This window comes from Cetorhinus maximus, chromosome 11, assembly GCF_964194155.1.
Source record: "Cetorhinus maximus chromosome 11, sCetMax3.hap1.1, whole genome shotgun sequence".
Taxonomy (NCBI): domain Eukaryota; kingdom Metazoa; phylum Chordata; class Chondrichthyes; order Lamniformes; family Cetorhinidae; genus Cetorhinus; species Cetorhinus maximus.
Window position 1 is genome coordinate 75478109 of NC_135889.1, and position 18466 is coordinate 75496574.

Sequence of the window (18466 nt, forward strand, 5' to 3'; positions counted from 1 at the left end):
GAGAAGAGTGACTTACCCTGGTGGAACAAAGGAGATCATTCATCCTCTTTTGATGCTGCGCGGCTGTCCTCTTTTGCAGACACTGACCACTGCTGCCACCACCTCCCATGCTGGATTTGTCACCTTGCTTGCTGGTCTTCATCCAGATTGGGGGTAGAGGACATCGTGGCAGGCCTCCACTCTGTTTAGTAGGGACTCGAGAGGTATCACTAAATTTGGGGGTAGCGTGTTTTCTAGCTTTGGCAGCCATCATTTCCCAGCAGCTTCCTACTCCTCGGAGTGTGCTAGCTCTGTGCGGGTGCGCCCTTTAAATATGGCCCGAGGTGACAACGGGGTGGACGAATCAGAGGCTGCCCCACAAGCAACCCAGTGTGTTTCCTGGGACTGTTATTATCAATATTCCCCTGTAATAACTTGAAATGATAAGTGTCATGCAGAAAATCTGAATGCTGTGGTAACCTTGATGACCACTGGTTATGCCATTCCTAAAATAGAATTTTAGCATTTAGCCCAACTGTCACAGTCTGCCTGCTTGAGTGTAGTGCACAAGGGCAAGAATTCCTGGCAAATCCAGGCTGAATTTACTTTAGCCTAGAACCCAGATATACATGCAAACAGCAGAGGGTGAGCTGTCCACCTCTGGTACCACCTCACCTGTCTGTTACTGCTGCTTTGCACCTCTTTCTCTATACCTGATAGTTTGAAGTAATTTTTACACCACAAAAATTTGATTTATCAAATAATGTACTTTGCTTATGTCGCTTCATTCATAGCTGAAATTTCAACATCTATAAATTGAAGTAAATAATTTTAATTTGAGCTGCTTTGAATTCAGGAGTAGACTCTATAGAGATGTTCTGTTTGGAAATCTATGGACCAAACAATGAACCAAAATGGCAATGTTAAAACTCTATGCACAAACTTTATGAACATAAAATCAAGCCAAACTAAACACCCCAAAAGCGTAATATTCCCCTCCAGCAACATCCGAAAATTCAGGATAAATTTTTTCTCCCTTTAAACGCTGACTTTCCATTAACACAAAAATCAAGCAATCCAAAATGTCTGGTTTATATGGAGGGGATGAATGCACTTTGCAATACAGAAAATTCCATGAACATTTATTTGGCATGCATCACAATACGGAAATGAAATTCTTGCCCATTTTCGGTAAGAGCATCCCACCCCAAAGTCATAGGCAGCCAAAAGCTATAAGGTACCACTTTGTAGTTGAAGATCTGGTGAATGTCTTCAGCTGACATCCAACTCCCTGCATAACCCAGAACAGCTTGTGATGTACACAATAACCCAGTTAGCTTCATACAGAAAGTATCTGGTATTCAAGGAATTAAACTACAGTTTACAAATTATGCAAAGCGAAGCATGGAAGCAACAAAGTTAAACTATTCACTTGCTTTTGCATTTTTACTTACGTAATTGTTTTTCTCAGCAAGCTGTGAAGATATAACATCTCATCATTGTGACTGAAACTTGGCAAGTGGGCTCCAAGTGCCTCACAGAATCGTTCAGCCTCCTCCCATGTTCTCTTTCGTGCCACCCTCTCATGATGAAAGACCTACAAATGTAAATTGGATAACAATTATGCTTTTGATGTTTTACTTGTTAGAAGCTAATATGTAGTTAAATATAGAACAAAACATTTGACACGGTTGACCACACCATCCTCCTCCAATGCCTCTCCATTGTCGTCCAGCTCAGAGATACTGCTCTCACCTGATTCCATTCTTATCTAATTAACCATAGCCAGAAAATCGCTTGCAATGGTTTTACTCCCTGCTCCTGAATCATTACCTCTGGCATCCAAGGCTCTATTTTGGCCGCATCTGTTGCCACTCAGCGACATCATCTGAAGGCACAGATTTTTTTGTTTTCACATGTATGCTGACAACAACCAGCTCTACCTCACCACTGTCACCTCACTCAACCCCCCTACTTTTGTAAAGTTATGAGGCTGCTTTTCTGACACCCAATCCTGGATGAGCAGAATATTTTTCCAATTAAATATTGATTAGACTGAAGCTATTGTTTTCAATCCCACTCCAAGTCTGTTTTCCAGCTACCAACTCCATCCCTCTCCCTGGCAATAATTCAATACTAAGCCAGTCTGTTCGCAACTTTGGTGTTGCATTTGATCTCGAGGTGAACTTCCGACCACATATTTGTACCATCAATAAGACTGCCTATTTAGGCTTCCTTAACATGGTCAGACTTCACCCTTGCCTCAGCCCTTCTGCTGCAGAAAGCCTCATTCATGCCTTCAATACCTCTAGATTCAACTATTCCAACACACACTTGGCTCATCTCATCTCCCACATTCTACCAAACGTAAACCTGAAGTCATCCAAAACTCTGCTGCCCATGTCTTAACTTGCAGCAAGTCTGGTTCCTTTATCACCTTGTGCTCAAAGACCTATATTGGCTCCTGGCCGTGCAATGTCTTGATTTTAAAATTCCCAACCTTGTTTTCAAATACTTTTGTAGCCTTGCCCATATTTACTCCAGCCGCACAACCCTCAGATATCTGCGCTCACCTAATTCTGCCTCGAGTATCTCCGATTTTAACTGCTCTGCCATTGGTGGCTGTACCTTCAGTTGCCTAAGCCCCAAGCTCTAGAATTCCTCCCTACGCCTCACCATCTTTCTACCTCGCTACCCTCCTTTAAGACACCCCTTAAAACTTACTTCTTTGACCAAACTTTAGGCCATCTGACCTAATATCTCCTTATATGATTCGGTGCCAAACTTTGTTTTATAATGCCCCTGTCAAGCACCTTGGGATGTTTCGTTATGCTAAAGGCACTATATAAATATAAGTTGTTGTTGAAATATTTTCTGCCCATATGAACTGACTGGTTTTGTTCTTTGGGCTTGTCAAGATGAGGAATGGCAGCGCTGGAGAGTGGGACATATTTAATTTCAGGCAGTTTCAGTATTAAGCACTCCCCTCTCTCTTAATTCTAGATGCAGAACAAAACTTCCTCTAATGTACATCAACTTCAACTTTATTTCACTCGTGTGGCACATTTTCCATACCAAGTAACCTTTGGTCTATCTTAATGAACAGTCAATTTGTAGCAAATAAGGGACAGTTTTGATCCATAACTAAATTGAATTCACACAAACTCATTTCACACGAGACCCCTACACCAAGTAGACAGAAAAGACTTTCATTGAATGGCTGAGAAGTTGCTAATGCATCCAGTACTAGTATAAACTCATTTAACGGTCTCCAGCAAGCTACGGGTGCAAAATGGACACCTGCAAAATGGACACCTGCAATTATATTGGTTAGAAACGGCAGGAAAATCGGAGAGCTAAAATGTGCAGGCAGCAGCTAGGTTGGGTCAAAATCATGGGCAGTGTACCAAAATTTCGTGTGCACTCACAAAAATAAAAACTAAGAATTCCTTTGGCAATTGTTGAGCAGCCTCCAATGGAGTTAGGCAGGTTCAGTTGTCAACATCTGGTGGATCAGCACTGCTCAAACCCCCTTATTTATATTTGAGTTTTGCAAAATTGATATCCGACAAGTCTTGTGGGACCCAGATTTGCATATTTAACATGGCAATTTCAATCACCTGAAATTATTTGCCGATTATTGACCCAACTGATATCACATCAGATGTCAAAGGGAAGCTGAGATGGCTGCGCTGTGCGACCACTTCCCACTACCATGGCTCCCATTCATTTTCAATTGTGGACCATTATTTTTCAGGTGCAATACAGGCAGCAGTCTGGGTTGGATTTGAACACCAAACACAGAAATAAATCATAGAATGTTATGACACAGAGACAGGCCTTCAAGTCTATCAAATTGAGGCTGGTGAAAAATCAATGTCAGACTAGCTGTACCATCAAGTCCCTGTCTGTTCACTTTCTGATTTATTCAGTACTGAAGAAAACATACACACTGAAGATGGCCAGGAGCAATATTCTGAACACAGCCTGGGCCTCTAGGCACTCCATCTCAAATGTTTCCACACTACACCTCAGAGGCCAAATTTAATAGTCAACCAGCACAATGCATACAAGTCTCTGTTCAAATCCCAAACACACTGTTGCTACGGATGTACTAAACGTAACAAAGTTTAGTACAAACAGTTTTGAAAGCACCTAAATTAATATGGATTTCTCAAACAAATGTTCAAATTTGTTCATGTGCTTTCCGTTAATGGCACTCAAGTCGCTGATGTGTGGATTTACTGGGAATTGAAGCAATGACTGCGTTTGGGTTTGGCACTCCCGGGTTACACAGACAGGTTAGTCATTAGAAACTTAACCTATTTATTCCAAGACAGAGGCTGGCATAGACAACACTTTAATAAATCATGATATGGACACCAAAGATGCTACAATGATTCATCTCAATGCCCTTGGGTTAGTGAGGGAAAAAAATTAGTGTTCTCCTGATTGCCATTACTTCAGCCAACTTTAAATCCCAAAGTGTCCCCCAAAAACTTGTTTTCTTCCTTTTTCCAGCAATATTCTCCCCTTCTTTCCTCTACTGAAAAGGTACTATTCTATAGGCAATAACACTCTTGAATACCCGAACATCAGACAGCAAGTGTGGGCAAACTATTTGATTGTGAGTACTATCATGATTGAACCAAATCCTGCCCTCTTCTCATGCCCATGCACATATATATTTCCAGCAGGAGTAATCAGGAATAGGGGTGCTATCCAATCTTTTGGTATGCTATCCAATTTTCACCTTCCTGTTCTACTTTGTATCTTAAAATATGGTAAAATGATCAATGCTACATTGAGCTCAGTTCTTGGGACTTTTTGCTGTGAGGATGTGTATTCTTATTGTTTTTTTTATACATATAGAAAACATCTCTGTTCATGTCCATCAAAAATGCAACTCATACATTTTATTTCCTGATTATTTTCACAGCTTTCCCCAGAGGAGTATGTTGTCAGATCTCTTCTAGCAAATCTTTGAAGTATGGTGGTATATTTGCCTATTTCACTAATTCCCTGGCCATATATATTACCTATTGCTGCCCAAATGTGGGTTGGGGGGGGGGGGGGGGGGGGGGTGATTTAAATGCACAGATTGTTTTTTTTAAAAAAGAAAAACAACATACACATCAAATAAATTTGATGCTATTCTCACCTTGTAGCAGTGTTCAAGGTCTGCATTAGTCTGCCACCCAGGAGGGCAAGAACCTGTTGGCGGAGTTTCCTCAGTTTCTGTGTTATTGCCAATACTCTTCTTACAAATGGACATTGCTTTGAAGTTGTTACAGTTTCTGACCTCCCACCGTCCGAGAGCTTTTCCTGTGGCCATAACAACACATCCACCCGGAGATGCTGGAACAAGTAAGGAAATTCTGTAATTTGTTTCAACACAGTATTTTTTTTTTAAAAGTTAAATTGTACACTTTTGAAAGCGCCATGACTTTTTAAAAAAATAGTCATTATGTACTGTTCACCCAATACTTACAGAAAGGGTGCATCGCTAGATAAAGGTTTCTTACCACGACTATGCATGTGTTGAGAATAGTGTATGTTGAGGGGTTTAAAAGAACTAGTGTTTTCTTGTCTGAGGAGTAATTGGGTCTGGAAATACATGATGGGAGGTGCAGTGCAGGGAAAAAAGAAGACGTTTTACTGACTATTGGCCATGTCAATTGGGATCACTCTTCTTATTGTGAGTTATGGATGGGGGAGAAAAGAGGAGGGAGTAATTTGTGCTGAGTGAACCTGTAAGATCATGCCCCAGACTAATTCACATTTCTCCAGTTACAGGCAAAATCCAGACATCATTCTGTATCATTAGAAAAGTCCTATTTGTGCTTTTTCAAGGTCTTTATATTTATTGTGGGAAGGGCTGCTCACTGCCATGAAGGGCATGCACCTCACTGTAGCTTGTAACAAGAGCTGTTCTCAACTTTTCTTGTGAGTTGTTCTCACGTCCTGTGGGTAGGGCCAGGAAACTTTGCCCTCTGGAATTGTGGTCTCCTGGATCATGCTCCAGAATGACTGAATGCAGGACGGTGAACAAGCACCGTCGACCTAGACAGCTCGGGAGTGTGTGCTACTGAGATAAGTGAACTTCTCCGCTGGAGTGACAGGTTCTGGTCATGGACTGAGACCTTTTGCTCGACTTAAGGCTTTCCTGGAGCAGGCTGGTATGTTTCTTCAAATTTCTTCATGCTGATCGTAAGGCCGAAGCTGTTGCAAGCAAGGGGTGTAAGGGAGGAGTTGCCTCTCAGATGCAGGTTCATTGTACTCTTTGGAGTGGCTTGTCCTGTCTTGGTTCTCTCACCTTCACTCAGATCTCATCTGTGGTTCCAAGTAGATGTTATCATGCAACAGAGGCCATACCCTGCCCACTTTGAATCAGCAACTTAGAGATTTATCTACCCTGGCATGTGAAGACTGATTCCGGCAGATTGAGCAGATGAGATCAATTTGAGGTCCGATAGTCTTGAAGACCGTTTAGCACTGTGTTGTGGAACACGTAGTTCTCGCCAAGACACAGAAAACGTTGTGGTCACCCGCTGCATCCGGGTCTATCTCCAGTCATCTAGGCTCGTCTTGTTACTGGACCAAAATAGGGCAGGCCAAGAGAGTGAGGCTACTGGTGTGCAACTCACTTCACTATAACCCAATTCGCGCACAAGGTCATGTTCATCATCTTTCTATCGCAAAGGTAGGTGGCAGTGACCGCTATCATGTACTTTGGCTCCGTAGGCATCCTAACTGTGTTCTTGTCTGGTGACCATTTTCAAGAATATTCCATTAATCCAGGGAGTTGAACAGCAGAGGTAGAAAGCTGGCTTTAGCCCATTATAGATCAAAAGATACTGAGGCCAAATGCAGCCTTGTGCATCCCCTCCCCCAACTCCCAGTTAAGCTCATCTAACTCAGTGCCCACAGGGGATAAAACCTGGGACCTCCTTGATCTATCTGGCTCAGTTCTAAATTAGATAGGACATTCACCAACTGAGCAATTGGAAAGGACTTGGAGCTTTTTAGTTTTAACAACAAATAAGATTATTTAATGTTTTTAATTTAATCATGGATACTCTTAGGTACCTACCTGGCTGATATTCATTCCAATTTGTATATGTTACAGACTTTTTCTCTTTGTATGTAGTAACCCATGTGTACTCTCCAGTAACATTCCTATCTTGAAAGCTAGTCCAGAAGTACTTGCCATTTTCTGTGGTATGTTTTGCAATCAGGCTATTAATAAATTCTTGCTCAAACCTGCAGTTTGGAGAAAACATGCATTTACTTTTCAGAAAAAAATGGTTCTTTTCTATTGAGTAGATGCAGCACAAAATGGATACTTTTCAAATTTTACTGTAACTATAAGAGAAACTTACTACTCTATGGCTAGTACAGGTCTGATAAATGAAGGCAGGTGTCACTGGCATGGCCAGCATTTATTGCCCATCGCTAGTTACCTTTGAGAAGATAGTGGTGTGTCATCTTGAACACAACTAAGAGGCTTACTAGGGCATTTCAGAGTAAGCCACATTGCTGAGAGTCTGGAGTTTGTTACGATCCTATTAGGGACCATTAATGCTTAAGGAGAAGTCTAAACACCCAGCATTCAACCAACAGAACTATGCCACAAGATTTCATATTTTATATACAATAAATTTTGGTTTTGTTTCTAAGAACTTAGGTACCTACCTGCGCTATTAATTTAACACTATAGTTTATAACTACTTACGCTATGAACTCAGTTCTACTTTCACTTCCCCTGCAATTCTTTGATTCTGTAACCCATGTGAATGATTTCTATTAGATTCTTGGAGGCTAGGCAGGCATGATCTTATTGAATGGCGGAGCAGGCTTGAGGGCAGAGTGGCCTATTCCTACTCCTGATTCGTAAGTTCGTATATATTTCTAATAGATGTAATTGGCCTCTCTCTCCAGACTCCCTGGTTCCACTATGAGGTCCAGAGATGGGTCAACAAATGTTTCAATTTTTTTCCCCCACTTCCAACTCAGATCTTGTAACATAAACACAGGTTACCTTCTAACTAAGGCTTGTTTTATTTGCTTTTACATGAGGGCTGTTATCAGTTTCTTAACCAGGCTTTTCCATTCATCTTATATTTAACCCTTTAATTTCAAACCTAAAAGTGATATTCTGAAAATTACAAGTTATATTCTAAAACATATGAATTATTAACTCGATATTCGTAACAAGTTATAAAGGCCAGACTAGGCAAGGACTGCAGATTTCCTTCCCTGAAAAGGGCATTAGTGAACCAACTGGGTTTTTAAAAAACAATTTAGTAGTTTCATGATTACCATCACTGACATGAGCTTTTAATTTCAGATTTAAATTAAATTAATTAATTTAACTTAAAGTCCCCAGCTGCTGTGGCGGGATTTGAATTCATGTCTCCAGGTGATTAGTCTATCTAGATTAATGATCAAGTAGCATATATACTATGCTACATACCCTTATAGGGTTGCAGTGGATTTGTGCACAGATGTGATGCACCTTGGAGTGGTAAGACATGGGTTTCTGTGAATAGTTTGTACAAGTTCCCACTCTTAATTGTACTTTGAGAGAGGAGGCTGGGACCACCCCCACCACAGAAAGTGATGGAAAATTGGATGGTTAATCATTCTATGGCATACTTCTGCATCTCTTTGCAGTCAGCAAAACAGCAACAACTTTCCTAATCATGGCAGAAGATGTGAAACAACCTGAGAGGAGTGCAAAAATACTTATGTACAAAGCAAACGGTATTACTAATGATACAGACAACAGCTAAAGTACAACTATCCCAAAAAAACGAGTCATGCGTTTAACATATCCGTCATTCTTTAGATGTTCCACCTTTATATACATCAACAAATCACAACTGAAACATCTTTCAAAGTATACAAAAAAAGCCAGTTATGCCCTGTGTTTTTTCAATTTTGGGATAACTTGGCCTCCCCCCCCAGGTTAGAAGACGAGCAGCTGTAATTATAGAACAACTTGCAAAGGTATCTAATCTCATTTACTAAGCAATGCAATTTAAAAAAAAGTGGGTACCCAGTGGTTGAAAAAAAATCAGATAATTTAAATTCACTTAATTTAAGTGAAGAGTATACTGTAGGCCACTTAGCCATGGGTTGTACTTGAACAGCCTTAAGAAAGGAACAAGCCAGGTAAACAGCTCCAGACTATTAACTATCCATGAGCAGCACAAAGAATCAGTTACTATTCAAGAAATAAAAACTGATATACTGGCACAATGCACTGGAACAACAACTTGAACTGAAGATGTAGTTTTGATCTTTTGGTTTGCAGAGTCAATGACCATTTCTATAGGGAAATGCCAAACAGGAATTGCGCACCCATATAGGTGATGTGGTATGGGGGAAGGGGGGTGGGGGGGATCAACATCCTCAATCTTTATGTATTTTCAAGTCTACTTTTGCCCAAATCCTAGCAAAAGTAAAATAATGCCATTGGCAGTGCCACATAACAGGGCAAGTGATCACCTTTTGGGCACACAAGCCTTCAAGCCAGGCAAATTAGTAGCAGAAGGGTTGTGTGCCTTAATACAAGACTCCTCCTCCTCCTCCTTCAGGGACCATGCCCTAAGAGGGCATTGGCGACCATGGATTTCCATTGGATTGGTCCATCATTGTGTGTGGTAAAGGGCGGTAATCTGCATATACAAGACTACACATTTTAAAAAAAGTACTTGATATAAATTGTTAAAATGTCCCAAAACTCTGTATGCAAATTTTTCCACTTTTATGGAGTAAGGATATTGATTTTATAGAAGATAATCAATATTTTTACTCTTAGATGCCAGCAGGAAATTTTAATGTATGTTAATTTCATGGACATATAGAAGCAGGATCTAAACTGTTCCAGTGGTCATGTTGAACTTAACAGTGTCATCCTGTACTCATAATAATATGTAGCGTTTTTTGAATTCTGTAATTGCACTGACTCCTTTCAGTTGATAACAACGGAGCTGGACTTTTCACTTTGCATTAGAAAGGAAATGAAATAAAGAGCTTAACAGAAAGAATAATCAATCAATGTAGTACTTGCTCTAGAGCTGGGTCGGAAAGTATATTTCTGCTTCCCAAACTATGTTTCAGCTGGTGTGCCAAGGTGAAGCACAGGAACTAGAAAACTACATGCTAGTGTTTGGGAGAAAAAAGATTTTTTTTATATATACAAAATCATGAGGAACTGTCACAATGCAACAGAATTAAAAAAAAATGTATTCCTTGATGCTTACCAACTGAAACACAAATTCATGCCATTGTTATAAAAGTCACACTTTTTTGCAGAAACATTGGCCAGGATTTTATGGCCCCGTCATGGTGCGAGACCCTCCAGCAGATGCAGCGAGCCATTTAAATCTCCATACTGTTTGGTGGGGCCGTAATATCCCACCAGGCAGGAGGGACTGTAAAATCCTGGTCATTGTGTTTGAATGAGAATGATCCTAAATTGTATCCATCTCCTAAAGTAGAAAGTAAATGACAAGATTTTATGTACCTGCTTTGTATTGTAAGATGACATTTTGATTCAAACTCTACTTCTGTCGAGTCAAGTTTGTAGCAGTAGTTTCCATGCCTTTTCCAGGTCTTAAAAGGGAGAACATAAGATTTAGAATTATTTTCAACCTTCAAGAGCCAAGGTGTAACAGGTTTTTTTAATCTTACTGGTTTATATTTATGATGCATAATGGCTACATATTAGCAAACATTTCTTTGCTATAAATCCCCAGTTATAATAAATGAATTTTTAAAAATCCCTATTTTTGTAAAATTTCTCCCCATCTTTATGTACTTGCCATGTCTATGCCAATGTTCTGCTGCAACCATCTGCTAGGCTATGTGTAAGAGTAAATTAGTATTACTCACCTCCCTCGATGGGGAGTTCTAAGACTTCACCCAATACATCTCAAATGAGATCAAAAATTTGACAAGAATGAAGATACAAGCACAAATTTATGTCTCACCAGCCCAGAACACAGGACGTTGGTACATACATACATGGATTGATATAGCACAAGAAATACTAATGGGTATCAAAAAAATCAAATAAAGGTGACATATAGTAAGTCAATGTTCAAAACGTTGTTCTGTGAACAGAGTGTTACCAAGTTCAGATAACAATTCAATCAGCAAACTTTATAATACTAACAGTTGCTGACAGGTTTTTAAAAATATATTTTACTTCAATTTAGCTTGGCATATTTAAAGCCATCAGAAAACTGTACATTTCAGGACTAATCTAAAAGAATCAAGTAGGCACAGTGCTCGAGTTACCATAAAATAAAAAGATTACCTCACTCTGAGGGCATCCTACATCAGGCAGACCTGTTTCATTCTTAATCCTGCCTGGTTTCTTACAAACGTAAGATAGTTTGCCGTCACAGTCTGCAAACCTCCACTGACCCAACTGTGGGATAAGAACATTTTAAAGTTTTAGTATCCAGAAGTTCACATTCTCCAAGTACAATAATCTATTTAAAAGGAAGAATTTACAATTGCATAGTGCCTTTCATGACTTCAAGACATCCCAAAGTATTTTACAGCCAATGAAATACTCCATAATCACTGTTGTAATGTGGGAACCACACCAAAGTTCCACTGTCATGTGATCATGACCAGATGCCCTGCTTTTAGCAATGTTTGTTGAGGGATAAATATTGGCCAGGACACCAGGGAGAACTTCCATGGTTATCTTCAAATAGTGCCATGGGAGATTTTATATCCACCCGAGGTGTTAATGGCTCATCCTAAAGACTCTTAAAGTGCAAAACTCCCTTTAATACTGCACTCGAGTGTCTGGAGTCTGACTTGAAACCTGTTAGCCATGGCTGGTAAAGGAAACTCCATCTCGAGTGATGCTATATTCAACAGACAGACAGACTTAAAAACTAAAATAAAAGCAGGAAATGCTGGAAAAACTCAGCAGGTCTGACAGCATCTGTGGAAAGAGAAGCAGAGTTAACGCTGAGTCTGTACGACCCTTCTTCAGAACTTAAAACTAATACAGTAGCAACAAAAAAGAATAATTAACATGAAGAACCTAAAACTAAACTAAGTAAGATCATGCAATATGTTCAGGAAAAATAAGCATGCGAGAATTAAGATTCTACAGATTTATGGTATTATGGTTTAAATATGGCACTTGAAAGGATTGCTCTTAATTTGTTTTTGTTATTTTCCTTTGAAGGTTTTTCATAGTTTTGAGGGTTTCACTGTTTTATTTGACTTAACCAAAATTTAAAAGAGAGAAGATTATGGCGACCCAATTTCTGCTAAGGGTCCTAAAACAGTTAGCCAGCCAGTTGGGCCTGATTAGTATTTGCAAGAAGTCCAACCTAGATGCCTGATAAATAGTCTGACCCAATTTCACGTTGGATGTTTTCAGCCAAAAACCGTTTCTGATACCGTTCCTTTTTGTGCCCGTTCTACACTCACCTTCACTGAAAAATTAAGTTACAGAGATGGAAAACACCTTCATTGGGGTGCTTAGTGTTGACCAGAATTTTTCTGGGTACCTTAAATCTGGCTACTGCATTATATCTCACATATCCAAAAGCATTTTGTTATAAAAGAAAAAGTGGCATAAGCATAGTTTTTGCAAAAGGAGGTCAAATAACTAACAGCTTGATCAGCCATTTGTAACTATTATTTATTACCATAAGTAAAACTTTTTAATCCACATCTTAATTATTTTTGTTTATATTCTACAGTCTTAATTTCCAGGCTGACCACTAGCAGAATTGGATGATGGTGCCTTGACAATACTGGGCAAAGGATCAACCACCAAGCTGTTACTATCATTGCAGCAATGTTTCCCTGGGTCTCCCACCAGGCAGCTCAGGTGGCCCCTCTTGTCACACAGTAGGCCCATTTAAAATATTAATTGGAGTCCTATGTTATTTGACTGAACTGGTTGGAGCATGCTCTGTGCATGTTTTGACCAGTGTTAGCTGGTGGCCTTGGCTGAAGAGAATCTTAAAGGTAAGTTCCTCTATTTTTGTAGGGCCAGAAGGAGCTGGAATTCTTCTCCAAGCACCATAAACCAGACCGCCGCTTTCACAGTCTTTCCATCCCCTGGCATTGGGGTCCTTCTTAGAGTCCCGGGTAGGTCGACATAAGGATGGTTCAGAGCTGCTAGAATGCCTCACCATGCTCGAGCTCAAGCTGCAGCCTGTTGTCATTCTTATAAATCCCAGCCCTAAAAATAGACTGGGCCCAATGCTGGGTCTGTCAGCTGGTTGGTATTTTCCATACAAAACTAAATCACAAAGGATTAGATGTAGCTGGAAAAGAAGATGGACCATTACATCTATACACAACCAAAAATGTCACAACCTTCAAGCACAACCCCTAAAAGTATTGGAGAAGGCAATGCACCCAAAAAACGGAAATAGCACTGCTGAACTCCCATTGAGTCCAAGAAGCCATCACTAAATCCGGGTTCAGATAAGCACCCGATAGGATGATGACTGTGACAGCCAAGGTTTTCACCACTGTTGGGGCTGGGTGACTCCAAGATGTTGGAAATAAGCTATTGTCACAATGGCCCACAAACCAGTTGCTTCTATTGCACTCACATGGGAAGATGCAAAGGGAAGAAAAGCAAATGTTTGAGGGGGATGGAAAAGTGGACAATTCCTTTGCTGTTGACCTATGAGGGGACATTGGGTTGCCCCAGTATCATCAACCTAAATGAAATAAATCTACCAAAAATGCCTCCATTTTTTTGACACTATCCATTACACATGAAAGCCATACAGTACCCAGTCAAGGAAGGTCTCAAACGAAGTGTAGGCTATGTTGTCATGGAGAGGACAATCCCTTTGGAATTCAGAGGGGGGAAGAAGGGAAATTGTTTTTGATGGCTTAGGCAGGAAACTGTCCATGGGTATGCAGAGATAACCAGGGGGAGTCAAAATCACCCAGGCCTCAAGCTGCCAATGATAGGGCCTGCCTGACTTTCAGCCTGAGTTTAAAAAAATGTTTAATAGTGTATTAATGAATTAAAGAAACACACTCATAGAAGAGAGAATGTAGAAATAATGCATTAGTCGTGAACTTACCTTTCCTGCATAGGATACACAGTGTTTTGTAGTGTTATAGGCGATATTGGGTTGAGCCTGGTCCCAGTAAGAGAAGATCACGGAAGATCCATCTGACCACTTGAACAAAGCTGGGAACTGATTACTTCTTAACCCAGTCCACACTTCATCTCTGTAAGCTAAAAAAAATAGCAATTTAAGTAACAATAGCTATGGAAATTCAATAGAGATTAAGATTGTTCAGGAATTTACCAAATTACTCCCATGTCAGGGGCTAAGACCTCACTCTATATTATCTATATATCATCCTGGCTAATCTATAAAATTATTTTTTTCAAAACTGGATAAAGGATTCAAAACTGACTAAAGCCATGACCGGCTGTGACTTACACAAAAGGAATTTTTGGTCTTCAGAACAGCAGGCACCTTGTTATTGCTACAGAGGCACATGCCTCTGTGGCTGCAGAGATCAAATCCCCAGGAATTGTACAAAGGCCCTTTACATTTCTAAGGCCAGGCCCCTGGCCAAAGGAGACAATCTGTTTGAGAGGACAAAAGGACCTGGAAACCTCTGAACTCATTAATGGTTGAAATATTAACCATCTCAAAAATCCAGGCTAGGAATATACATCAAAAGAAAAGCAAAATACTGTGGATGCTGGAAATCCAAAATAAAAACAGAAATGCTGGAAAAAAACTCAACAGGTCTGGCAGTAGCTGTGGAGAGAGAAACAAATTTAATGTTTCGAGTCCGTATGACTCTTCTTCAGAGCTGAAGAGGGGTAGAAATGTGAAGGATTTTATACTGTTTAAGAGGGAGTGGAGCAAAATAGATGATCAGGGATAGGTGGGAGCTCAGGAGAGATTTGACAAAGTTGTCATGGACACAGGACAAAGGGAGTGTTAATGGGAGCATTAAAGACCAAAGAAGATGCTGATAGTGGCATAAGGGTAAGGTAGCAGAATGCGTTAATGGCAAAACAAGGGTCAGCACTCTGTGAAAGCAAAACATAAGAATAAGTGACCTGTGGGGTGAGGCGGGGGTGTGGTAGTTGGGGAAAAAATGGATTGAAAAAGGGGTCAAGATGGAGGAGAGAGTTCATGGTCTGAAGTTGTTGAACTCAAATTTTCTTAATGGACTTAACATTGAGTTCAACAACTTCTACCATGAACTCTCTCCTCCATCTTGACCCTTTTTAATCCATTTTATTTAAAGCAACTCCCTGCCCCCCGCCCCCCAGGGCCATTCCTGTCACTTGTTTTTATGTTTTGCTTTCACAGAGCACTGACCCTTCTAATGCTATAAACACATCAGCACCTTTTCTTTGTTCTTTAACACAACCATTAACAGTCCCTTTGTCCTGTGTCCACGACATCTTTGTCAAATTTCTCCTGAGCTCCAGCCTGCAATGTTCCAGTGAAGCTCAACGCAAGCTGAAGGAACAGCACCTCATCTTCCGACTAGGCACTTTACAGCCTTCTGGACTGAATATTGAGTTCAACAATTTTAGATAATGAACTCTCTCCTCCATCCCCACCCCCTTTCCGATCCCCCCTTTTTCCAATAATTTATATAGATTTTTCTTTTCCCACCTATTTCCATTATTTTTAAATGTATTTCCATCTATTGTTTTATCTTTGCCTTTTAGCCTATTTCGATCCCTTCCCCCCACCCCACCCCCACTAGGGCTATCTGTACCTTTATTATCACATTCCTTAGATAATATCACCAGCTTCAACACCTCTTTGTCCTTTTGTCTATGACATGTTTTGGTTATCTCCACCTATCACTGGCCCTCTATCCAGCTCTACTTGTCCCACCCCCCCTTAAACCAGCTTATATTTCACCTCTTTTCTATTTTTACTTAGTTCTGTTGAAGAGTCATACGGACTCGAAACGTTAACTGTGTTCCTCTCCGCAGATGCTGTCAGACCTGCTGAGTTTTTCCAGGTATTTTTGTTTTTATCCTGATCTTCTATTTTGCTCTACTTGCTCCAACCCCTCAAACAGTATAAAATCCATCACATTTCTACCTCTCTTCAACTCTGAAATAGATTCATACAGACTCGAAACGTTAACCCTGTTTCTCTCTCCACAGATGCTGCCAGACCTGCTGAGTTTCTTTTCCAGCATTTTCACAGCATTTTTTGTTTTTATTAAGGAATATACATTCCTTGTCCAAACCAAGGTGGAGAAGTGGGAGTCACGTGACATTACACCTCCCCCCGAATGGTCTTGGCAAGGTGAATGTGGAATGGACGTTTCCTCTTGTGGCTGAGTCCAGAACTAAGGGGCACTGTTTTAAAATTAGGGGTCACCCTTTTAGGACAGAGATAAGGAAAGATTTTTCTCTCTAAGAGTTGTGCGACTTTGGAACTCTCCGCCTCAGAATGTAGTGGAGGCGGGGTCATTGAATATTTTTAAGGCAGAGGTAGATAAATTCTTGTTAGGCAAAGAAATCAAAGGTTATCGGGGGTAGATGGGAATGTGGAACTTGAAACACAGTGCAGAATTTTGCGTTTGTCGGGCGGACGGGCCCGACCGAATCGGTGGCGGGCGGGCAGCCGATCCCCCCTGCTGAAATGGGCCGCGCCGCCATTTTGCACGGGCGGGCCAATTAAGGCCGCCCAGCGCATTTCAGACTCCCGTGTTCATCGGGAAAATTAAATTTGCGGCGGGTGTGTTCAGACCATCGGTTCCAATGAGGAACTGGCAGTCTGTATAAAGAAAGGCCAGGCAGCCTCCTTTAGGCTGTTGACCATGGCCAGTCACCGGGCAGCACAAGAGGTGAGGGCAGAGGAGGAGGAGGGGGGCAGGCTGCAGGGTAGGCCAGCGGGGGGCCACTGTGCCCCTTGGTTCTCTGATGCATGCCTTGCTGTTCTCCTGGAAGAGGTGTCCAACCATCGGGAGGTCTTGGTTCCGGAGGATGGGAGGAGGGCCCCCCAGGTGATCAGGCAGGTGTGGCAGTTGGTGGCGGAGGCTGTTAGCTCTCAAGATGCTGTGCAGCACACAGGAACCCAATGCCGCAAGCGCTTCAAAGTTTTGCTGCGCTCTGGAAGGGTGAGTACCATGTCAGCCTTGGCCATTTTACCCTGCAGGTAGCCTTAGCCTTTGAGGACCCCCCGCCTTAGTGTCGTTACTGCATTGGGCATTTGGCGCACACTGGATCGGCAAACAGATAGTGACCATCCGCCTTAGTGGTTGAGGAGAAGATGGGTTCTCCCTGCAGCATATGTTGGTGTTTGTTGCATTTGAGTAGTCTGGGGGCAACCTGCAGGAGAGGCAGCTAGACACATACTCAGAACTCCAACACATGTCTTATTGATGGTGATGAGATGGTGGAAGGGGAGCCACAAGTTGTCGTGGCCAAGAGCCATCTGCTGGCCTTGGCGCCACACCTAGTTGCGCCTCCTTGCCATGGGCGCTAAGACCCTTGTGTTATTCAAAGTGATGGACGCCAAATGTGTCCAAGGTGGCTGTTGGGGGAGGGGGTTGGGAGCAGCCGTACGATCTTCTGGGGACTGATCACCAGTAGTGTGGACAGGAGCCACTGGAGGCCTCAGATGGGCCACTGTGGTTGGGGTGCGGCGTGCGCGTGCAGAGTACATGAGTGATCAGCCCCAATAAATGTCTTTCTCTGTTCTGCAGGCAAAAACTGAGAGCAATATGCGGGAGCGGCAGTGGACTGGTGGTGGGCATGCTGTGCTGCAGCACCTCACCACGTATGAGGAGCAGCCCATGGAGCTGAGGAGGAGGAAGGCGGCCAGATCAGGTGTCGGCAAGGCTGGGGTCCAGCGGCCAGGTATTCGAGGGCCACAGTCCCATCCACTCCGTCTCCCCACCATCCAAAGCACTGATGATTGCTGCAATCGTTAATGCAGCAACAGTGCTCATTCATAGACTGATACAGTCAGACGTGTGGGTCATACATAAAGGTCCCTTGGCCCCTTGAGGATGCGCAGCTCTAGCACCTTCCAAAGTCACCTTATCCCATTTGTGACCACTATCCCCATGGCTTAACATGCCATGGCATAGCTGCTGCACATCCAAAGACTTATTGAATCTTAGGAGGGTTTGTACCTCCACCACCCTTTCAGCCAGTGCGTCCCACATTACTCTGTCCAAAAAGTCCTCAGCACCTCACCTGTCAACCTCATGGCACGCAACTCAAATAAATGCCACCACGTTAGTCATCCCTGTGCCAAGGGGAAATGTTGCCTTCTGTCCACCTGTTCTATGTCCCTCATAACGGTATGAAGATCAATAATGTGACCTGTCAATCTCCTGTACTCCACGGCAAATGTCGCAAATGTTTGCAATGTTTCCTCACCACTTCAACTCTCCAGGCCAGCATGCATCCAGGTCAGGAACCTCTGCACTCTCCCCACTCCAATGTCATCCCTCCCAT

The 18466-nt window shown here is 41.9% G+C and overlaps 1 protein-coding gene across 1 annotated transcript in view; it reads right to left on the reverse strand.

Annotated features, from left to right (window-relative positions):
* Positions 1 to 18466, reverse strand: part of ly75 (lymphocyte antigen 75) — a 158037-nt gene that overhangs the window by 85509 nt on the left and 54062 nt on the right. Inside the window, exons 8-13 of the mRNA XM_078552240.1 lie at positions 14079 to 14236; positions 11309 to 11422; positions 10514 to 10602; positions 7073 to 7242; positions 5141 to 5337; positions 1434 to 1576 (exon numbers count right to left, since the gene is read on the reverse strand). Of these exons, the coding sequence (XP_078408366.1) occupies positions 1434 to 1576; positions 5141 to 5337; positions 7073 to 7242; positions 10514 to 10602; positions 11309 to 11422; positions 14079 to 14236 (871 nt within the window). The remainder of the gene's footprint in view (positions 1 to 1433; positions 1577 to 5140; positions 5338 to 7072; positions 7243 to 10513; positions 10603 to 11308; positions 11423 to 14078; positions 14237 to 18466) is intronic.